Here is a 24,914-nt window from a genome sequence, read left to right on the forward strand (position 1 = left end):
CTGATCCCTCACAACCTACCTCCGCCACTCCTAGGTCTGAGATTTTGAGCGTCCCGTCTGTTGTAAGCAGCAAATTCCCAGGTTTGATGTCTTTGTGGACAATGCCCTGACTGTGAAGATATTCCAGACCGTCCACAAGCTGGCAAAAATAACTGTATAGGAGAAAAATATATATATATATATATATATATATATATATATATATATATATATATATATAAATAAATAAATACTGTTTAAGTGGGCAGGGTAGCCAAAGTAATATTAATGAAATCTAAATAAAATGGCAAAACAAGAAAATAAAACAGATTATATATAAAAAAATTAAAAGGTGAACTAAATGCAAGCAAACAGCTAGTTGACACAAAAGGTACACCTTGATTAACACCTTATTGACAGCTGAATTACAGTGCATGTGGCCATCACTAACAGTTTTAATGAGGATTGAAGTACATCTGCCATTGAAAGGCTGCCTATGCAGCATGTCTCACAGATCATGTTGGGATGTGGCTATTGCGGAGAACCAAACTAGTGATGCAGCAATGTAGCACTATACTACAGCCAAAGAATGTCCATTGCCAAAGAGTGATACTGGGGAGCCTCTGTGAACTCTAGTACATTTCAATCACCGCATGTAAGGGCTATTGCTGCATGCATCAGACATGAGGGGGTCAGCAAGAACTGATATAAAGCAGACAACCCATCCAAAACATCTGTTACGGGTCCTATCTTTGTATACTGCAAATACTACTACGAGGAAAATATGCATTAGAGTGCTGCTACTTGGATCACACAGGCTTAGTAAAGCAGTCAAAACTTTAGGTGGCATTATCAATTTGCAGATTTTCAAAGTCCTTTTTTGTCCCTCCATTGCAACATTTAAAAAAAAATATATTTTTTTTTCTTAAATTCACTTTATTTTTTTTATTTTGTTATACTTAAAGCAAGCATGGCAAACACAAAGGCTTACATGGGCCAAATAAACAAGGATTACGTTCATGTGGGCTGCAAAAAAAAGTAAAAAAAACAAATGTAGTTTTCATAGAAACGCAGGTGTATTTCAAAAAGTAGAGTATAAAAAAATAAATTAAAAAAAAGTTGCCTAACCGACACTGGACGTCCTCACACTCGTAGGGCTTCAACATTTTTCTTAGAGACGTGCGTTTGCATATAACTAATGTTTCAGTCCTGCTACCTTGACATATTAAGAAAAGTTTGGTAATGGGACTGAAATATACTGCCTGTCCCACCACTCTAATACACTGCCCCCCATCACCACTAATAAATTGCATACTCCTTCCCCCAATTTAATACAACTTGCCACACTGCCCCCCTCCCTCCTTAATTAAATACACTGGCCCTCACCCTCCCCCAAATTGACACACTACACAGGAAAATTCCCCAAGCACCTCTTCCCCTACCTTAGAATGAGCTGCCCGTCCTCCAGTTCCAGGTATGCTCTTGTCTATTTAAGGAGGCCATACGCTCCTCTGGCACTGCGAGCAGGAAGAAAGGGGGAGTGGCTGGCCTGCTCTGAAGACAGACACTCTGCGCACTAGCGGACGCCAGCGATCTTTCCTGCCTAGCGGCTGGTCGCAGCCACAGCACAAACCCGCCCCAGGGCAGGCGGGCCGCAAGTTTGACATTCTTGACTTAAAAGGGACACTTTAATCACAGAAAAACTACAGCTTATTGCAATTGCTCTGGTGTGTATACCATGTCCCTGCATGTTTTTTTGCTGTGAACATTGTCTTTTCAGAAAAATAGGCAGTGTTCACATTAGCACCTAGGAACACCTCCAGTGGCCACTCCTTAGATGCCCACTGGAGGTGCTTCCTGTATTAGGGCTGCACAATTTGCAGCACTGCTAATCAGCATCTCCACGCCCTGCGCCCCATGGAGACGCACTGTATCAATATGAGATGTATTATTACATATAGATGTATTCTCTATGAGGAAATGCTTATTGGCAAGGGCAGCATTTGGCCCCACCCCTGGCCTGCTTCATTGGAATCAGAATTGACAATCTCAGCCAATCCAATGTTTTCTTGTGGGAAAGCATTGTGATTGGCTGTGAACATTGGCAGAATCCTGTGGCGCTGGAAATAAGGCGAGTTTTTAACTATATTAAAAGGGGGCAAGGAGGGTGCCAGGGATCATCTATGGGATTTAAACGCATTTGTATTCCTGACCCTAAGGTGTGTTCCTTTAACACAAAGTAGACACTATTTTTGTCATGGGGAGAGTGACCTTTGGCAATGGGCAAAGCTTAAGCCAAGTTCCGTTTCAGTTACTACGCTAATTTACCCACAATCCATCAATCAAAAGATTTCCATAGAAATGCAAATTGCAGACATCATGGACAGAGAGAAGAAACAGAAGGCACCCAGATATTGTGGGTCAGCATAAGGAAGAAAAATAAATAAATATATAAATAAAAGCATGTCAATGGCGGGGTGGGGGGGGGGGGGGGGGGGGAGTGGGGGAATTATAATCATTAAGATGCAAGAAACAAAAATGAAAATAAAAATCACACACACAGACCGCAACAACATGCAAGACCACGAAGACCACCAGCAAAATGCAATCTTGGGCTGCATTGAAACCATGCCATTAACTTAGTCTGTGAAAGCACAGAATAAAGAGAATACTGTGCACATATATACATGTACACAATAGAAATCTGAGGCCACACAAATAGGAAAGGGGGCATTTAACAGCTTTTGACTTTATGCCACTTTGTGTGGCTGGCAATGCCCATAACCTAACCATCAATCATAACCACACCTCGGCCCTCCAGAGACTTACTCCTCAGAGCACATATCTCCTTGCTTAGGGCAAAGGCTAATTGCTTCATCCCTTCTAGTTTTGATTGGACAGTCATTTTCATTTGCTTACATACTAAGTTAAGCCTCAACTGTCTGGTAAATTAAATAAAATGCAATGATAAGAAAAAAGTACAATACATCAATTAGCCAGAAGGATTCTGAGTAAAATTCTACATAGTTTTACTCTATGTAAGAAATAAATTAAAGTATAGCATATGTAACAACTAAACTAAAAAATTAAAATTAGATGAAGCATTTTTTTTCAGCATTGCAAATACAAGTTTAGTCACGCGGTAGGAGGTTAACTGATGGAGTCTAGTACTGAGCCCTTGTTTGTAAGCAGTCTTTAGAAACATTGGGTTACATGGAATATAAGTGAACCACCACACAATAGAAATCAAATACAATAAAGGTATAGAGGTAATAAAGAATCAAGAAAGGATGGAAAATATAGAATAGGGTCTACAGGGAAGTGCAGGTAGAGATTAGGGTAATCCACAGATGCCAGTGGACACACTGTTCTGGAGATGTGCATTAATTTCTTAGACAACAATGTGTATACAACACATCTTACTGAAAACATGGTAACTATCTGCCCTCGTCGTTTTTTGGTAATGTCCAAGTCTAAGAAATTGATAAGTCTCTGCATATTCTATGAGAAAATTTTGGGAACATTCTGGTTATCATTTATAGGGATAGAACGATTATCGGTTTGGCCGATATTCCAGATTTTGGCAAATATCGGTATCGGCCACTATTGATACTGATTTTGCCGATAATGTGAGATGAGGTGGTGGCCCAGCACTTGCAGAGCTGAACACGTCCATAAGGCAGCTTCTTGCAGCTCCGGGGGCGCAAGGACAGAGTGACTGGCAGGAAGGAAGTGCACCATGTTCCCTCATGCCAGTCACTTGGTGTAGTGTGGTCGAGTGGAGCAGAGCTTCAGTTTCCTGTACCGAGCAGGACTGACAGGAAGTGCTCACTGAGAGAGCACTTCCTGTCAGTCTGGGCGGGTACAGGAATCAGAAGCTCCTGTACCGCAGTGCGCTCCGCTCTGCCCTGCCAAGCTACAAGAGAGGTAATGAGGCACACCAGGGAGGAGAGAGGACCACTAAGGGGTGGGCGGGGGAACACTAATGGACAGGGAGGAGGACAGAGGGGAGAGGTACACCACGGGACAGGGAAGGGAAGGGAGGGAAAAGAAACACCAAGGGGCAGGGAAGGGAGGGGTACAACTAAGGGGCAGGGAAGGGAGGGGTACAACTAAGGGACAGGGAAGGGAGGGGTACAACTAAGGGACAGGGAAGGGAGGGGTACAACTAAGGGACAGGGAAGGGAGGGGTACAACTAAGGGACAGGGAAGGGAGGGGTACAACTAAGGGACAGGGAAGGGAGGGGTACAACTAAGGGACAGGGAAGGGAGGGGTACAACTAAGGGACAGGGAAGGGAGGGGTACAACTAAGGGACAGGGAAGGGAGGGGTACACTAAGGGACAGGGAAGGGAGGGGTACACTGAGGGAGAGGGAAGGGAGGGGTACACTAAGGGAGAGGGAAGGGAGGGGTACACTAAGGGAGAGGGAAGGGAGGGGTACACTAAGGGAGAGGGAATTGAGGGGTACACTAAGGGACAGAGAATTGAGGGGTACACTAAGGGACAGAGAAGGGAGGGGTACACTAAGGGACAGAGAAGGGAGGGGTACACTAAGGGACAGGGAAGGGAGGGGTAACACTAAGGGACAGGGAAGGGAGGGGTAACACTAAGGGACAGAGAAGGGAGGGGTACACTAAGGGACAGAGAAGGGAGGGGTACACTAAGGGACAGGGAAGGGAGGGGTACAACTAAGGGACAGGGAAGGGAGGGGTACAACTAAGGGACAGGGAAGGGAGGGGTACAACTAAGGGACAGGGAAGGGAGGGGTACACTAAGGGACAGGGAAGGGAGGGGTACACTGAGGGAGAGGGAAGGGAGGGGTACACTAAGGGAGAGGGAAGGGAGGGGTACACTAAGGGAGAGGGAAGGGAGGGGTACACTAAGGGAGAGGGAATTGAGGGGTACACTAAGGGACAGAGAATTGAGGGGTACACTAAGGGACAGAGAAGGGAGGGGTACACTAAGGGACAGAGAAGGGAGGGGTACACTAAGGGACAGGGAAGGGAGGGGTAACACTAAGGGACAGGGAAGGGAGGGGTAACACTAAGGGACAGAGAAGGGAGGGGTACACTAAGGGACAGAGAAGGGAGGGGTACACTAAGGGACAGGGAAGGGAGGGGTACACTAAGGGACAGAAGGGAGGGGTACACTAAGGGACAGGGAAGGGAGGGGTAACACTAAGGGAAAGGGAAGGGAGGGTTAACACTAAGGGACAGGGAAGGGAGGGGTACACTAAAGGACAGAGAAGGGAGGGGTACACTAAAGGACAGAGAAGGGAGGGGTACACTAAAGGACAGAGAAGGGAGAGGTACACCAAGGGACAGAGAAGGGAGGGGTACACCAAGGGACAGAGAAGGGAGGGGTACACCAAGGGACAGAGAAGGGAGGGGTACACTAAGGGACAGGTAACACTAAGGGACAGGGAAGGGAGGGGTACAAGATGCCAAGATGGCCGGCCGTGTATTCTGAGAGCTCCGGCACCGGCAGGCTAACATAAGCGATTTATGACCAAACTACTAAAGCCACTGGCGCACGGTGCCCAGAAAGCGATGAAGGAACGACCAGGGAACAGGACGATTCCTGCCTCGGACCAATACGCAACAGAACTGCCTATACCGGCCATGCGGCCTAATCTAGAGTGGAGCTTGATGTCTGGGGGAGGCGGACGATCTCCCGGCGGAGGGCACGCTCCAACACGAGAGCCCAACACAGCCCTGCTAGCCCCCCTTATGGACCGGCGGGGGTCATCCCGGTCCTCACTGGGGACGATTACCCCCACAATAAAGACTAACTTACCAGACTCTGAGTGCCCCTGGGACAGATACCGTGATGGCTCCTGATCAACCCGGGGAGAGCACAGAGGGACCTGCCGACTGCCGCTCAGAACAGGCTGACTACACAGTGAGGCTAGAGGCGATCTTTACAGCATTTTGGCACAAGCTGGAACGGCGCATGCAATGCCACATTGAAAATACACATGGAGTCCGTCCAACAAAGCAACCACGAGGTGGGCACAAAATGGCCGACGCAAAAACAAATCGGCGCACGCAGGGCCAACGACACCGCACAACCCCGCACAATGCACCGTGGGCACAAACGACTGCCCCAAGCACTCACCCTTCCACTGTGCAAGGAAGCCTGAGAGGACGAAAACCGACCCAACGCCCACACACCCGGAGGGGCACCGGGAAAGAATTTCGGAAAGCCCATGGCCCTACGGCGAACGGTACGGAGACCCAGAGAAGCACAGCAGCGACAACAAAGGCGAGAGGATCACTGCACCGACCTCCTGAGGCACCCACCGAGCCAAAATCATCGGCAGAGCCCTCACTCGAACAGCAGAAGCCGGGCGGAGGCATCATCTGCATGGCCCGCAAGCGGAATTGGCTAAAGGATGCACTCCGACTCAACCTGCCGGTTAAACCCTTAGTGAGATAAAAGACTTCAAACACAAAGAGCCCATAATGACTATATGCCGGTAGGCAACATGTGACTACATCTACAGTAACACTTTATGCTTGACCTTGGTTATAGCAGGGTGATTTAGTGTTTAACATTTATGTCCAGAGAGAAGCAGTATTATTTTTATTTTTGTTCTTTCATTTTTGTTTTATTGCTCAAATTGTACAGATACAACTATGCTGGCTAATTACATGTCATTACATAATTTAACCTGATAACAGCCAAGCTACCATCATGTATGGTTGGGAGATATCTCACCTCTATTAATGTGTTTGCCGGGCAGACCACAGCTCGCCAGTTTAACATTGTGGTTTATCATTACAGTCTAACATGTTTTCAACATTATAAATTATCTGATAGAGAGATTATATATATATATATATATATATATATATATATATATATATATATATATATATATATATATATATATATATATATATATATATATATATATATATATATCTCTCTCTATCTATCTCTCTATCTATCTATCTGATTATAATCTAAGTCTACAAACATAGCTTATCTGCGCTATATGTTAGGAATCTTGCCTGCTTAAAACATATAATACTCTTGTAATACATTCTTCAGTTTTATGCATAGTTAACGTTATCTTTAAACATCTCATGTTATGCTAAGCTTCACTACATAATTATAAAATGTGCAACTTCCCATGCCACTGTCAATCCTATTAATCTATATGCACGCTGTTGTGGCGTTTGATGTTACAATGCACAACCAAAATAAAGAATTAGAAAAAAAAAAGACAACACGCCAATAAGACACTGCCCCACAACCCGCTCAGCACGACACGCTACCTTGGGCCACCAACAGGGGGTACAACTACAGTGATAGGAAAAGACAGCTCAGGGTAGACCCTACCCACCACAAAGCTTCCCCAAACACAAACGCCCCACGCAACCCCACGAAGGGACACCACGAAACAGCGAGTCACAGGACACGACTTAGCCCTACCCCACACTCAGCAGCCCCTGTACAACATTAAGCCTCCGGACAACAGGATAGCGCACCCATGTAGCACAAAGTTACGGCATAGTTGCCAATGTTCTAGACATGCCACAACATGCAGATCACACACACAGTGGCCACTAACTGTGAACCTCATAGCAGATAGAAAGACCTACCCCTCCCTCATGGCGCCCCCACCCGTCTCCTCGCCTCCCCCCCTCCCCGACTCCCACCCCTGGCTCAGCCAACTCAAACCACTCAGGGGCAGGTCAAAGGTGGACCCTGTCACTGCTTGCGAAGTCCTCCCATACAGGCCTCGACTCCCCTGGGAGCCACTACACGGACCTCAGGTCAAGAGACCGAGTCCCCTGCCTACCTCACAACTAGCCAGCTAGATATGTCCAGTTCACAATCCACCAACCCTCAAGGGGCGGCCCGCCGCGGCCGCGCGGGAGGGGCCCAAACAATCCCCCCCTCCTGCTATTACCCGCCCTCCCTACTGACCCCACACCAAACTAACCACCTACTAACTAACCATCCACCCCAAAAGGGATCCATCCCCTACAGTCCCCCATCACCCCTCCCCCGCACAGCCGTAAACACCAACTAGGCATGGCACCACAGAATCCCAAGATCCGCCTCACCTCACTCAACGTAAAAGGACTGAACTCACCAGGCAAGAGGCACGGGATCCTACGCTGGGCCAACCGCACGGGGGCTGATATCGTCCTACTCCAGGAAACCCACTTCACCGACCGCAAACACTTTCCGTTGGTCAACAGACCCTTTAAAAGATATTACCTAGCCAATTCCTCGGAACCAAAAATAAACCAGCCTATCCGCTAAACACGTAATCATCGGGGGCGACTTTAACGCAACACACTCGCCCGCTACAGACCGCAGAACGGCCTTGGGAAGCACACCAGCCCCGACCAGAAATGACAAACTGTACGCTGAATTCCTAAACGACACATCCTTGCTGGACGCCTGGAGAATCCAGCACCCGTCATCCAAGGACTACACCTTCTACTCCCACACACATCGGTCATATTCTCGCATCGACGGCTTCCTCGTTTCTCATGCTGTCCAACCTTGGACCACCCACACGCAACATCGCATGGTCAGACCACGCGGAAGTCACACTGACAATACAAATCCCACAACTTGCACTCCCATGGCGTTGGAGACTAAACCCATGGATCCAACGAGACATGGCAACAGTCCAGACGGTAACCGAGAAACTCAAATCCTATTTTGACCTCAACACCACTGACGATGTAGCGCAGACGACAGTTTGGGCGGCTCACAAACCCACGATTAGAGGTAACCTCATAGCGATAGCCACAGCCCTGAAAAGGCAACGACTGTCAAAATTGACGGACGCCCTGACAAACCTAACGAAGCTTGAAACCCTCCACAAACAACACCCCACAGAGACACTGATGACGCAACTCATGGCCACACGCGCGTTCATCAAACAACTTGCGGCCGCAGATGTGGCAAGAAATCTCATGTGGTCCAAACAACGATTTTATGAAAAGGGCAACAAAGCAGACTCACTCCTAGCGCATTGCCTTAAGAAAAGGCAAGACAACAAGAAAATCTCGAAAATACGAACCCGAACAGGGGAGATCACGACGAGCCCAGAAAAAATAGCCCATGAATTCCTCCAATTCTACACCAACCTATACAACCACACCACGACACCCCCGGGGGACGTGGACCGATCGGAAGCCATCTACGGCCCCTCAACCTATCCACCTTATCCAGCGCGGCGCAGGCACGGCTGGAAGCACCTATAGAAGCAGAAGAAATCGCCCAAGTCCTCAAGACACTCAAACCAATGAAGAGCCCGGGACCTGATGGCTTCACAGCCCTTTACTACAAGACCTTTCAGGCAATATTAATACCACCACTTTGCAAAGCCTTTAATTCACTGCTGGAGGGACACTCACTCCCCCCAGACATGCTGGCAGCCGACATCTGCCTCCTGCCTAAACCGGGGAAAGAACACCTTGACCCGGGACACTACCGCCCGATCTCTCTCTTGAACACCGACCTGAAAATCCTAACGAAGGCTCTGGCCAATCGCCTCAACCTATACCTTTCAAAACAGATCCACCCAGACCAAGTCGGTTTTATCCCCAAACGACAAGCAGCAGACAACACCAGAAGGGCCTTTGACACAATCTGGTACACCCAACATAGGCATATTCCATCAGTGGTGCTTTCGCTGGACGCAGAGAAGGCCTTCGATCGCCTCCTCTGGCCATACATGTATAGAGTTCTCGCTCCCCTAAAATTCCCACTTGGATTTTTAAACTTCATCAAAGCAATATACCACCACCCAACATGTAAACTCTTACTCCCCAACATCGAAGCCCAAACTTTTAAGATAGCCAATGGGACCAGACAAGGGTGCCCCCTCTCCCCACTGCTCTTTGCAATCTCTTTAGAGCCCTTACTACAAGCTATCCGCAACCATCCAGATATTCGGGGGGTACAGATCAGACAAGAAGAGTACACCGTAGCGGCATACGCGGACGACGTCCTGTTAACACTGACAGATCCCATCCCATCCCTGTAGGCCACACTCAACCTGATTGCCGAATATTCCATCATCTCGGGATACAAAATCAACTTGACTAAGTCAATACTCATGCCGATAGCAATGGACCCCCCACAACTTAACCTGCTCCGCCACTCATTTCCTTTCCACATCACCACGACTTCCCTCACCTACCTGGGCATTAGGCTAACCCCCGCACTTGGAGACACATACAGCCTCAACTACAAACCGCTACTCACAACAGTGCACACAGATTTGCAGCGATGGGACAAACTGGGAGTGTCATGGCTGGGAAGAGTCACAACCGTCAAAATTAATCTCCTTCCGAGATTCCTTTACCTCTTCCAAACACTACCCGTCCCGATACAGAAAACAGATTTCAAACGCCTCCAAGCCGCCATAGACAGGTTCATATGGAAAGCCAAACGACCCATGATACGCAGGACAACGATGTATGTCCCCAAGCTCAGAGGAGGACTGGGCTTGCCCAACTTCCAGCAATACTACCATGCCGCCCAATTGGCCCACATCCAACAATGGCACGCACCCCTGGGATCCAAAAGGTGGGTGGACCTGGAACATGACACCATGGGCTGGGACCTACCATCCTCATACATGTGGGTGCCTCGTACATACCGACCACTTCCACCGCCCACCTCCCCAGCAATCACCCACACACTAACCCTATGGGACAAACTCAACCCCAGATAGACTTATCTTCCTTTCTCTCCCCGGTAACTACAATTTACCACAACAAACTTTTCCCACCAGGAATGACCGCAAAACACTTCATAGCATTCGACCAGCGTGACATCTCCAGACTACTACATTTATATAACCAAGGTGAGATCCGCAAGTACAACGACCTCCCGAACGCAGAAACGCTGACCACAGCAGACCACTTCCGGTATATACAACTCAGAGACCTGGCTCAACAGCCAATGATTAAACAAGCAGGCACACCCCCCCTAACGGCGTTCGAGAAACAATGCTTCGATGCACCTCTCCAAACAGGCCAAATTTCCAACATCTACAACACCCTGAAAAACCTACGCTACTCAAATTAACCTCACTTACATCATGGCGTGGGAACGAGACCTGGGACCACCAGACGACCCGAGCGATTGGGCCGACATATGGGCAGCGACGACCTCCCTGACCGTGTGTGTCACGCACAAGGAATAAGCATACAAGACCATGTTCCGCTGGTATCTGACACCACAAAGACTCCACAAAATGGGACAGAAGCCCAATGATGGGTGCTGGAAGCTTTGCGGCGAAACCGGCACCTATCTACACTGCTGGTGGAACTGTCCCAAAATCAAACCACTCTGGGCCGAGGTGGGCGACCTCCTCGAAACGATACTCGACAAACCGATCACCCCGCAACCATGGACCATGCTACTGAGCAAACCGCTGGAAGCACTAACCAGGAGCGAGAACAAACTAGCCGCCCGGATCACACTGGCGACGCTCAGGGCGATAGCGGAACTATGGGCAGATAAAAGGATTCCCGCGCTTTCGACCATAATCAGCAAAATTAAAGGACCACTCTAGTGCCAGGAAAGCATACTCGTTTTCCTGGCACTAGAGTGCCCTGAGGGTGCCCCCACCCTCAGGGACCCCCTCCCGCCCGGCTCTGGAAAGGGGAAAAGGGTTAAAACTTACCTTTTTCCAGCGCTGGGCGGGGAGCTCTCCTCCTCCTCTCCGCCTCCGTTCCTCCCCGTCGGCTGAATGCGCACGCGCGGCAAGAGCTGCGCGCGCATTCAGCCGGTCACATAGGAAAGCATTCATAATGCTTTCCTATGGACGCTTGCGTGCTCTCACTGTGATTTTCACAGTGAGAATCACGCAAGCGCCTCTAGCGGCTGTCAGTGAGACAGCCACTAGAGGAAATAGGGGAAGGCTTAACTAATTGATAAACATAGCAGTTTCTCTGAAACTGCTATGTTTATAAAAAAATTAGTTAACCCTAGCTGGACCTGGCACCCAGACCACTTCATTAAGCTGAAGTGGTCTGGGTGCCTAGAGTGGTCCTTTAAAGAAACCCGCGACCTGGACGAATTAACGGCACAGATACACGACACGTACAACACATTCCACCAAATCTGGGACCTCTGGGATATGAACCACATGAAAATAAACGTAAACTAAAAGGCTATCCGCCCTTAACTACCTATCTCCACTCCACCACCGAAATCTCCACGAAACAGGAAAGACCCGGCACGCGACGAAAGCCGCAACAGACACAACAACAGCATACCCAGCCAAGACACCACAACAAGGAACCTCCCCCCCTCCTGCACCCCACTCCTTTCCCCCTTTTCCGCACCCCCCCCCCCCACCACCACCAGGGCCTGGCTGGCGCGGGGTGGGAGACCAGCCCACACCCAAGGCCACCCACAACCCCCCTTGCTGACCCTACACAATACCTGGGTAGATCGGAATGGGATGGAACGGGGCACAACCACGGTAGGTGACGCCCCAAACACCCGAACCTAAGGCCGGCACATACAAGAGCCATAAAACCAGGTCCAGAACCACACCACCGGGGACTAACACCGGGAACGGCCAAGCATGAAGCCCCTCAGAAGGGGACACAGACCCCCCCCAACTCATGCCCCCGACTGAAAAACTAAGCTCCAACGGAGGGTCATGCTCCCACCCCCCCCTCATAAACCACTATCAAAACAAGAGACACAAACCTACACACCCTCTCCCCCTTTCCCCCACCTTACACCCGCACAGGCGAACCCCCAAAACAGGATCATCAAATTCAAGCCATGACAGGCTCTGAGCCCACTCATGGATAAAAAATAGCCCTCCCACACCCTACCGGCACACGGATATCCCCCCCGCCCCCCACCAAACACACACACGCAGCATGCCACACCACACGGCTAAGCCCATCCACAACACATGGGCCTCTCGGGCAGCCACAGACCTACAGAGCCTCCACCTGGCAAACCTCAACAGCCCAAAATGAACCCACAACTCGAGGCACAACCGAGAGCCCCGAGTACTGGAACACAAATCACAAAAACACACATAAAAGGGTATAGAAACGCTGTTTAAGAACTAAAATAAACAGAAAATGGGGCACATAGAAGTAACCCTCAATTGGAGTCCAATATTTAAAGTCTTAGAAATTCCTCCAGCTCGCTCACCAACTTAGTGTGTTGAAGAGTACAGTGCTCTCTGGGAAGGGCAGCTTCTAACTTGGAGACAAAACACTACAGGGAAGGATCCAGTGGATGTACTCTACTAAAGGTAAGTGACAAATTTAGCATCTTGTGATAGTTATGTTCCTCAGGTTAACAACATCAGTATGGAAGTTCCTCTAAACATATGAGCTGAACTGCTCTGTTAACTGATAACAGAAATACCAAAGCAGCAATCCTGGTATGCTCTGTGTACCCTTATGTTGATAAGACAAATAAGCTGTGGATATCACAAAAACACAAGAAACAAAATCAACTGGAAAAATAACGATGCACTTACCCATGCGCCTGATAAATAGGGAAACGTTTTTCCTGTACACTGTCCAGCATCTCTTGCATCCCGCATACACAATACTCCATCACCATATACGTACATTTGAGGTCAAGGAAGGCAAATATACATGGATTAGGCATTTAAAATAAGGTTCTATAAACAAATTTGCACCTAAAGGTGTGTATAAAATACACATCGCATAAAGTAATGCGCAAAAATACTTAAAATTTGTAAATGGCCCCGGTTGTCTCCAATAATAACATGAATGAACAAAAATGTTGAACATTTAGAAGTGGAAGTATATTACTTTAAAATAACCATGTCTGTCTTGCGTAGAGGGGAAAAATATAAAATTATAAATTGAATTAATTCTAGAAATGAAACAAATATACGAGATGGGTTGCTCCACTATGGCAATAATCCCTAGATTTCATCAAAAAGACATGCTAAACTGTTTTGAATAAAAGTTCATATGTTATATTATGCTACCTGTGTCTATAATGCTTCTCTTGTGTGACACCGCCCAGCAAAAACGAGTACATATTTTTCCTGTGCAAAAAGGGGGTGCGCATCACAACACCTGCAGAAGCAAGTTTTGCAGCTATAAAAATGCTGGATTTTAAAATACATAATTTTTTTCAAAAGAAAATTAAATGCATTAAGTAGATGAATTTTCTAACAGATATTCCCTTTAAGATATTTAAATTAATACTATAATAGTCTTACCAATATTAAATTACAGCATAAATATATAAAATGTCTATTTATTGTTAGATAGCTTGACATCATATGGTGCTACAAAACTCAGTTGTAAAGAACAGGATTAAAGAAATACTATATTGTCAATTATAGAAACACCTATTTCTAGTGCCCCCTGTAAATTAAATTTAGGAAATGTTTTTTTCAAAAGTGACATTGTCCTGCAGGTAATCTCCTTTGCTAGTCCACCGCACTGGGGGATGCAAAGTGCATGCGCAGTGTGTGCTGCATTTGTCCAATAAACTGCAATGCACAAGGACATTGAACGTCACATAATCAAGTCTGACTCAGTTGTCGCAGCAGAAGCACCATCTAGTGGCTGCCACTAGGTGTGTGTTAAGCACTGCAGTACAATTATTTTTACAAGGTTTTACATTGCAGGACTAAAAATACTTGAAGTCATCGACATTAGGTAGTATGGGTGATTAAAGTAGTCCTTTAAGTGAAATCATGAGCTAGTGCACAACAGATTATGTAAGGAGCTTGGAGTGTCTCTATAATAAAATAGTTTTATGTTCCAAAATTATAATTGATTTGTTACCAGCTGTCTAACGTTCATTATCAAACCTTGATAAGTAATTTCTCTATCTTATACTTCTACATGTCATAGATTGAGTTTAAATTGCAAAACATGCAAAAGCAAGCTAAATTGCCATTGCATAGAAGCTAGCACTTGTGAGAATGACCTCGAATTGTGATTGCTCAGGAATAGGCCACAGTCTCACAAAAGTCACTCTTAAAAGTCAGATGAAACCAAAACTAATCCTTTTGGCTTCATCTGACTGGAGATAAAGATGGTAGCAAATATGGGTAAGTAGCCTTCGGTCTCTACCAAAATGGCTGCAGCACTGGTTTTTAGCAAATAAACACAGTCATTTAGTACACGAAAAAATACCCAAACTTGGGATGCTACACCCAAATTTAAGACAAGAATCAAGTTTGTGCACATCCACTGTAGAAGCCATACCGGTATAAACAAGAGTTAGGTAACTCCAAATGTTGTGAACTACATCTCCCCTGATGCTTAATGACAGTATTATGGCATTATAAAATTAAAGTAACACTCTAATGCCCTGCTGCGTGTGATCAAAGTTTAATTAACAGAGCTGTAGATTTTAAAACTTATAAAATCAGCAACTTCTATAGTTAATACACAGCTTTGTAAGATCAATGCGAAAATTAAATCTGCTTGGTTTGTTGTTTTTGTCCCTGGCTGTGTGTCACAGCCAGTGGAGGTATGTCTAATGCTGCATAAACAAAGTGATTTAGCTTCCAAATGACATCGAATTGAGCAGTGTCACTACAGGGGCATGTTATATACACACATTAAAACTGCCTATAACAGAGTTAAATACAAATTAATAATTTGGGGATTATAAAGTGAATTTTATATTTGATTCAAAAGAAGCAAAGGAACCTTTAATTTGAAATTCACTGTGAATTCCTGACAATGTTCAGTTTAGTAAATAACTGTGTAGGAGTGGAAATGCAGAACTGTTATGCATGGTCTACCTGGGACAAATGCTGGGGGATACCGAGATGCAGTTACAATTTTATTGCTTGAGTAAAAAGACTGCCTGCTGACAATGGGACATTCTGGTTTGTGTGCCCCTTTCAGACACAAGCACACCAATGTAAAACTGTATCTTTTCTAAAACCGATTTACACTAGGAAGGACAGGTGGGGGAGATGAAAACGCTACCAAAATGGAGAAAGGACAAGACAAGCAAAATGGAGCAAATATTATGGGTAAAGAAAAGGAGGTCACAAATAAGACTGGTGCACGTAATAGATCTTTATTTGGAGCACACTTGCTTTGCAAGGCCATTAATAGAAAACCAAGTGCAGGGGTGTAATTATTTGTTCTTTGAGCTGGAAGTGAAATTCTTGGAAACCAAGTAAAAAGGCCGCTATCCAATATTGTTCTAACCCTTGTATGTAATATATACATACCAAGTCATATAAGGTCAAACATTTTGAGAAATGCAAGTGAAAAAAAAAAAAAAGTCACAGGAACCAGGTAGTGAAAGTCCCTATAACAGAAAAATCATCTTATACACTTGATGAAAGCACCACTTAATGGAAAAACCTGGGGCCAAGGGATTGGTGTAGCCAAACAGGCTGACTTCCATCCTATAATTTAACTATAGTTTTAACGTGAAAGCAGGACGATGCAACTGTTTAAATAACTAGGTTGTAAGCACATTTTATCAGGACACTCACAACATGGTTTCTGCTAATCTTATTCGTGTAGAAGAGCACACAAAGAAATGAAAATTAAATAAAATGTATATATCACGTCAAATGCCCCATGCTCCTGTGAAACACATTATGGTTACTATTAAACCTTGTTTTTACTATAGTTAAATATAAAAAATTCTCAAGATCCCTGGACCATCTTGTTTTACTCCTAAAACATCTTATGGACTATTTTCCACAGTAGAGAACGTACCACTGAAGTTCTATGTATTGAGCAAAACCATACATTTGTTCTAAAGCTAGTAAGTACCTTTTTATTTATTGTACTGAGATTACATACAGTGTGCATTATATTTCGGTCTTAATTTATATATGATCTATATATCATGGATAGTACACCATCCTACCTATAGGTCCTAGAGTGGGGATTATAGCACTTCACGTGGTTTAAGGGAGCCATTATGGAGGCTCCATCACATGTGAGTTCACTTCTATTCAATTTGACAGGCCCATGTTATCCTGATTTACTACACTAAACAGTGTTTTTAATTGCATACGTTGGATCACTGACCAGGATCAAGAGATAAAACACAGTCTTAAGCTGGGATTTACGGCTCGAGCGCATCCAACCAGAGCTATCTCGCAGCTCCAAACCTTCTAAGTGCAGCTCTTTATCCACCTTATTTGATTAAACTGTAGGAATGCAACAGTGTCTAAGGGCACTCCTGGCACCATAACCACTGAAGCACACTGTCATGGCTTTGATGCTTAGAGAGTGTTCTTTTAAGTACATTTGAAAGGTATTGATCTAATAGCTATGCTGTATTTTTTTCTCTTTGTTCAAATCGCTTTAGTTTTCCTTAAAAAGACACTGACAGCCACTAGAGGCATGTCCTCTGAAACTCTGCTCTTTCTATCAGATTGTCTCATAGAGATTGCTGTGTATGCACATTAGCCCCCATATGCTTATATATGGGAAAGAAAAGTGAAAAGTTAAGTAAAGGTGCATTTTACATCCTTAGAAGGGCAGCACAGCCCCTTGCACTCAGTGCTGTCAAAGTTTTCCCCTCAGCCTTTCCTCAAGTACATCTATCCTCCTGCAGTGAGGGTGTTTTTTTTTTGTGGCAAGTAACATTTACACCTGGTTAGAAAGCATTGCACTTGAAATTTTGAACCGTGCTACAATGATATCTCAACCTTCTGTTTCTATGGTGTTTTTCGCCCTATTTACTTTTAATTGTCGTTTTCATTACAGCATGGCCATGTATCCAAGTCAGCTATGCTTTCAGTTTGATTACTTTCACCTTAAAGGAACACTATAGGATCAGGAACACAAACATGTATTCCTGACCCTATAGTGTTAAAACCACCATCTAGTCCCCTTGGGCCCCTCATGCCTCCATAAATATAGCAAAATCTTACTTGTCAAGCCTGAAACTGTAGCTCTGTATGCTGTTTGCCTCAGAAAAACAAGCTGTCTGCTGACATCATCAGAAGTGGTGGCCTGATACAACAATGCTTCTCCATAGGATTGGCTGAGACTGACAAGGAGGCAGATCAGGGGCAGAGTCAGCACAATTCAAACACAGCCCTGGCCAATCAGCATCTCCTCATAGAGATGAATTGAATCAATGAATCTCTATGAGGAAAGTTCAGTGTCTCCATGCAGAGGAAGGAGACACTGAATGTTTGGATGCATTTTAGGCAGCCATGACCCATGAAGGATCTCTAACAGCTATCTGAGGAGTGGACAGTGAAGTTATCGCTAGGCTTTAATGTAAACACTGCATTTTCTCTGAAAAGACAGTATTTACAGCAAAAAGCTTGAAGGTAATGATTCTACTCACCATAACAAATTCAATAAGCTGTAGTTCTGGTGACTATAGTGTCCCTTTAAAATTACTTTAGTAAATAACCCTGACAGTTTTCTGGTTCTATACCTTTCTATAAATATACACACACACCCCCCAAGGGAGTTTACCATGGATGTTTACAATAGATATGCACACTCTGTCAAACACTCCCTGGAGCCACAATAATATATATATATATATATATATAAAAAAAAAGGATATATCTTTTGCTTTTCCTCATTGCATAACACATCCACCAACTGTATCACATTCCGATGTCGCAAGCGTCTTAGTAGCTGGATCTCCCTATGAAAGGATGGGAAAAAAATGGCAGAACAATTTGATCACAGGTAAGAAACAGTGGTGAGAGACAGAATTGATTGATGCTGGCAGATGAGTATATAAAAGCTTTGAAGTCGGAGTGTTCCAACTTGTGTGTAATGCACATAATAAACAGAGAGGATTTGTACTAGTAGTGCAAAATCTACAAATATAAGATGATCATTTTTAGATGTTGGGTACTAAAAGACTAACAAGAAAAGAGTGCTGAAGTCACAACTAGAAAAAAAAATGCTTCCTTGTGGCAAAAGAAGATCATAAAAGAAATCGAGGTGAAAGATAGGGACACAGTTATCTTGCAGAGAGCTTATACAATAGAATATATGAAATGAGGGTCAATATATAAAAAGCTAGTAATTAAGAAAAAAAAAAAGCATAGAATAAAGGGTAAGTTGCAATTGCTTTTATCAATAAACTGCAAATATGTGCACTTTTCAAATACACTGGCAAATTAGTTCACTGTATTACTAGACTTGCTGGACTCTCAAGTATATTGTACTTATTTTAAAAACAAAGTATAACCATTGGCAAAATGGTGTTCCAGTACACTGAATCCTTGTAAAAAAATAAAATAAATACAAAAACACAATATATATATATATATATATATATATATATATATATATATATATATATATATATTTGCAGCCCTTAATGGATGAGATGTTGTTTACACCAATATTGAAAAGTAACTACCAAGCCTTTTTCCATTTATTCATGGACAACTTACAATGTATATTATGTGTGTTTGTGTACACACTGGACTGTGCATTCCAAGGTGTCATACAAATGATACTCTTTCAAATCTTTAAAACAAGCCAGCAAGCTTTATGTTTGTATAAACTTGTGTGATGTGTGTAACTATATGCAACCTGTTGGTACTAGATTTTAAGGTAACTCGTACTGTAATACAAGGTTTATGTATGTTCAGCACACCTAAGTCTTGAATGATGGGTGCACTAATCCTGATAAAGTTAAGCAGAGGCTTTTTTTTTTTTTACATTCAAAAATCAAAACTAAAGAAGACAATATAAGGGAGAGGAGGCAAGAAAGTAGACCTTAGACCTGCAACTTATAGAGATTAACCAACTGACTATCTCGGATTAAAAGGGAACAAATCAATATGTAATTATGTTGCCTGACAATCTCAACACAAACAAACATTCAGCCAACCGGTAGAAGAAGTGATAACATATTCTGGCTAACACCCTCTTCACTCGGCCTGGCCCATATTAGCAGCCATGCTGCCTTTTTCCATTACTTCTTGGACAACAGACAATGTGTATTATACATGTTTGTGAACACATTGGACTGTGAATTCCAAAGAGGCATACAAACGACACCCTTTCATATCGTTAAAACAAGTCAATGTATGCAACCTGTTGGTACTAGATTTTAAGCTAACTCTTACGGTTAGTATCAGAAGATACATGTGCACCAATCCCCACAATGAAGCAGAGTTTTTTTTTTTTTTTTTGTTTTTTTTTAAATCAAATCTATAAAAGATGGTTCAAGGAAGAGGAGGCCCAAAAGTAGACCTTGGACATTTTTTTAGAATTTGTAATCCTGTTGCCTTACAAGCATTCAGCCAAAAGTGTTTAAGAAGTGATAACTTTTGGCTGAAGGCTTGTAAGGCAACAGGATTACTCGCTCTTCACTCGGCCTGGCCCATATTAGTAGCCATGCTGCGGTCACCTGTAGCCACACTCACTTCTTGACATTAGCCTCCCCATTGGGGATCCTCCGCAACTTCTTCTTCTTGAGGATTTTGACAGCTCGGCGGCAGAGGGTGTCCGAGTCCAGCATCTCCTTCACTTTGCCATAGGAGCCTTCCCCCAGGAGGTCCCCCATCAGGTACTTGCCCACCAGTTTGGCCCGCTTGCGGCGGGGCTGGTAAATGACCTCGGTGGAGTCAATGCGGTGGATGAAAGTGTCCATCCCCACCGACAGGTCCCTCAGGAAGCCGATCTCCTGAGACTCCCCTTCATCCATGCTGGGCGGGCGCAGGCCTGAGCCCTCTCACTGGGCTGTCATGGCGCAGAGCAAAGAGGGGACGGAGGGGGGAGAGGGGGCTGCCACCGAGAGGGGGGAGGGGGGAGGGGGGGTGGGGGTTGAGAAACCGCACCTCGCGCAGAGCACAACTATGACACACGTGACGTCACGGCAGCGGTCAGAATGACGGCATATTCCAGGGACCCCCGCTGGCAGGCATGGAAAAATTACGTCACGCAGGTAGATCAAAGTTCAAGACAGACCCGTATCACACATCATGCCCCGCCCATGCTGGCAAGTGATCCATATACGAGCCGGTGAGCATAAAAAAAAAAGTGGGTTAATTGCTGCCCCGGCTCCTCCGCGCCACCGACGCTTCTGTCGATTGGTAAGGGCTTTTTACCAGCGCGCATGCGCAGACCTGACAGGAGGGTCAAAAGCTGCCGCGCATGTCATGTTCGTGCTCGGCGGCGTGACGTCACGGGTCAAGGCACGATAACAGACGCACACCTTGCGCCGCCTAGAAACGCGCATGCGCAGTGGAGAACCGCTCTGCTGCAGGGACTTGGTTTGTCATGCGAACCGTCCGCTATAAAGCTTTTTTTGTCTTGAACCCATTAAGGACCAAAGCTGGTCTGAGATGCGACGTGTTTGTCACTAAAGGCCATTTTAACACTTTTGCCAGGCGTACACTCTTCCATAATTTCATACACATATATTTATGTCACTTATTATTATTTATTGTTTTTAAAGGAGACTTACGGCGGTCTTTTAATACCTTTAAATTTATTTATAATAAAAATCAAAATATAATATCAAATAGGAATAAAATATAAAAAAAATTTATTTTTTTTGTTGTTGAAACTTTAGTTTTACATTTAAAGGAAAACTTTAATCTCTTCTCCAGCTCTGCTTCACTCCCACCCTATTTGATATTTCCTGTCCTAAAGTTTCTAATACCCCACCTCCTATAGTCTGTCAGCTCGTTTGAGCAGGGTCCACTTCAACCTATTGTCCCTGTAAGTTTTCTTGTAATTGTCCTATTTAGAGTTACATCCCCCTTCTCATAATATTGTAAAGCGCTACGGAATCTGTTGGCGCTATATAAATGGCAATAATAATAATAATCAGAACAACTACAGCTTAATGTAGTGGTTTCTGGTCTCTATAGTCAGTCCCTGCAGGCTTTTAATGTAAACACTGCAGTTTCATAAAAAAGGCAGTGTTTACATTACAACCTAAGAACACCTCTAGTGGGCGACACTCAGAGGACCACTAGAGGTGCTTCCTGGGTCAGTGCACTGATGTTCAGCATCTCCACATTTTGCATGGAAGCGCTGAACACTCCGTATAGAGATGCATTAATTCAATGTATCTTTGAGAAGATGATTATTGACAAAGCATTTTGCCACGGATGTGCAATAGCCTTCCAATGTTTTCCTACGGGAAAGCACTGGATTGGAAATTTGGTGATCTCAGCTCAGGAGGCGAAGCGCACCAGGACGCTGGAAAAAAGTTGAGTAAATTAACTTTTTAAAGGGAGGCCGGTGACCTAAAATGTGTTTTTATAACTATAGTGTCAGGAGTACATGTTTGTATGCCTGACGCTATAGTGTTTCTTTAATAATTTATGCATATCAAGGGCAACTTACGAAAACGAAATCAAAACAGATTAATTAATTAGCCCTGATTGATAAAATGCCCAGTATGTCTAGGGTTTCAGTTAATTTTTAGAATCTAAAAATTAACTAAAACCCTAGACATACTTGGCATTTGCAAGGAATTAATTATGGGTTTAAAACCTGTCACTTTTAAGTATTTCATAAGGATATATTCTTTGGGAAATTCTGATCAAGACTACGTTTTAATTTCATTGAAAGTCCAATGCAATCCAAAGATACCCTAAGACAAGGTAGAAACAATTTTATCTCATGGTAGAGCCTGAAATTGACAAAAAGCAAAGCTCTGTCGAAAACCTTTGTCTCAAATGACTGCTGTGGCATTCAGGTTCTGCCACTGGAGGGTCTTTCAGGATCCTCCATAAAACTCAGAGTTGTGCTCTTGCAGCTCCTGGCAATTACAATTTAAAGGACCACTCTAGGCACCCAGACCACTTCAGCTTAATGAAGTGGTCTGGGTGCCAGGTCCTTCTAGGGTTAACCCATTTTTTCATAAACATAGCAGTTTCAGAGAAACTGCTATGTTTATGAATGGGTAAAGCCTTCCCCCTATGTCCTCTAGTGGCTGTCTCATTGACAGCCGCTAGAGGCGCTTGCGTGCTTCTCACTGTGATTTTCACAGTGAGAGCACGCCAGCGTCCATAGGAAAGCATTATGAATGCTTTCCTATGTGACCGGCTGAATGCGCGCGCAGCTCTTGCCGCGCGTGCGCATTCAGCCGACGGGGAGGAGAAGAGGCGGATCGGAGGAGGAGAGCAGGAGGAGAGCTCTCCGCCCAGCGCTGGAAAAAGGTAAGATTTAACCCCTTTCCCATTTCCAAAGCCGGGCGGGAGGGGGTCCCTGAGGGTGGGGGCACCCTCAGGGCACTCTAGTGCCAGGAAAACGAGTATGTTTTCCTGGCACTAGAGTGGTCCTTTAAGCGCCAGGAACCAAAGATGGCAGTATGAGTTAAGTAAAACATACCTCCACTGCACCTCGAGGCAAGAGGACACACATCAGATTTTTCTTTCCGAAATATGAAAAGGTCCCTAAAAGTGATGTAACGTACCGTTTCAGCAGACAAGGGGTTAAAACCGCTTAGACGATAATCCCCTTTTCAAAGACAGGCACAGCTACTGTAGAATCACCAAAACTCACAAATTGGATACAAGTGAATGCACCAAACTCCCTAACTGCATACAAGGGAATAAGGTAGCACTCCAAACTCCCGAACTGGAACCTCACGAATAGCTGCTAACAGATGAACAGGAAAAGCTCCCAAGCGGCTTACACTCCTGGCAATCAGTCTCTAACAGCATACAGTGAATCCCCCCAAGAACGAGACAAGGCTCCGTGTTGAGGGTCAAGCAGTGGTCTCTTTAATGAGGGCTACCTACCCCTGTATTTATGCAGGTCTCCCACCTGGTGGACACTCCCCTAGGGGACCAAATTTGAGACTGCAACAAAAGACAGACATGTACCAATTACAGACATACAGAAGTAAAACATCCCCACAATGCATCCTGGCTTCCTCCCCTCTGCCCTGGAGATAATTGAGAAGTAATTCAATTATCTCCCAGGACAAAGGCAAATCGCCATTATGCACGTGGGGACACAAAGACAGACTATCACTTTAAAATATTTAATGGGACAAATGGTACAGTAAATATATACATGTAACATATCCCCAGATAGCTCAGGTCTGAGTGCACATTATTAGGTGAATGGCACTCAGACCACACGAATACAGTTTAATTGCCATGGAGCCAAAGTCTTTAATTACACTAATATGCTCCATGGCATGGCTATCTGGGTTAAAACATTCCTCCAACATAAAATACCGATTTTACATACATTCGTTAAATCAGTACGAATTAGAACCAGGGGCTGGAGGCTCAGCGGTGCTTAGATGACACAGTGTCCGGGTTTGGCGTAGGAAAGCCGGGCAGAAAAGCGCTGGCTGCCCGGGGAGCTCCAGAACACCGCCATCGTGTGGCGGCTAGGTGTAACCGTGACCACCCAGTAACAATCAATTAAGCTGCGGTTAACCGCAGCTACTGGGTGGTCAATTGCCGGCACACGCTCGTTAAGCCGCGGTTAACCGCGGCTTCAGGGAGGTAAATGGAGGGCGCACTCCAGCTTCTGGGTGGCCCATTAACAGCGCCGGCCGGCTTCCCACGGCTCTGGGGAGGTTGAAAAAAGGCTGTTTGTTCGGTAGATAGAATCTACCGAACGGCTGTGCAGAAAGGAAGAAATAAATCTTTCTGCACAGTAAAATTAACCCTTTAACTGCCGGTCCATAATCCAAAGGCAGCAGGCGGGCAACCAGGCTCCTCCAATGCAATGTGGCGAGATTGGTCTTGTCACAAGTGACATATCTGTTTTAACACTTTTCAAATTTTGGCATGCTGATATATATATTTATTCTATAGAATCCAAAACCACTGCACAAAATTGTATACTGTAGCTTTTGGAATACAGGGCGCAGCTTTTTACCTCAAAATTTGTGGCAAAAAAACTGGCTGCATCCTATATGCTGAATATATTTCTAGTATTGCTTCTATGCTGTCACTAAGCTGTTACGTCTCCAAAGGCACTACAGCAGCAGCTTCAAACACTTACACCCCAGTCTACAT

General features: G+C 44.9%; 1 protein-coding gene across 1 annotated transcript in view; it reads right to left on the minus strand.

The window, feature by feature from the left end:
• STK11 (serine/threonine kinase 11) overlaps positions 1-20,709 on the minus strand; it is a 35,704-nt gene extending 14,995 nt beyond the window's left edge. Inside the window, exons 1-4 of the mRNA XM_063455555.1 lie at positions 20,340-20,709; positions 18,512-18,595; positions 13,485-13,574; positions 20-152 (exon numbers count right to left, since the gene is read on the minus strand). Coding sequence (XP_063311625.1) covers positions 20-152; positions 13,485-13,574; positions 18,512-18,595; positions 20,340-20,620 — 588 coding nt within the window. The 5' untranslated portion in view covers positions 20,621-20,709. The remainder of the gene's footprint in view (positions 1-19; positions 153-13,484; positions 13,575-18,511; positions 18,596-20,339) is intronic.
• Between the last annotated feature and the right edge of the window lie 4,205 nt (positions 20,710-24,914).

The sequence above is a fragment of the Pelobates fuscus genome, chromosome 5 (genome assembly GCF_036172605.1).
Source record: "Pelobates fuscus isolate aPelFus1 chromosome 5, aPelFus1.pri, whole genome shotgun sequence".
NCBI lineage: Eukaryota > Metazoa > Chordata > Amphibia > Anura > Pelobatidae > Pelobates > Pelobates fuscus.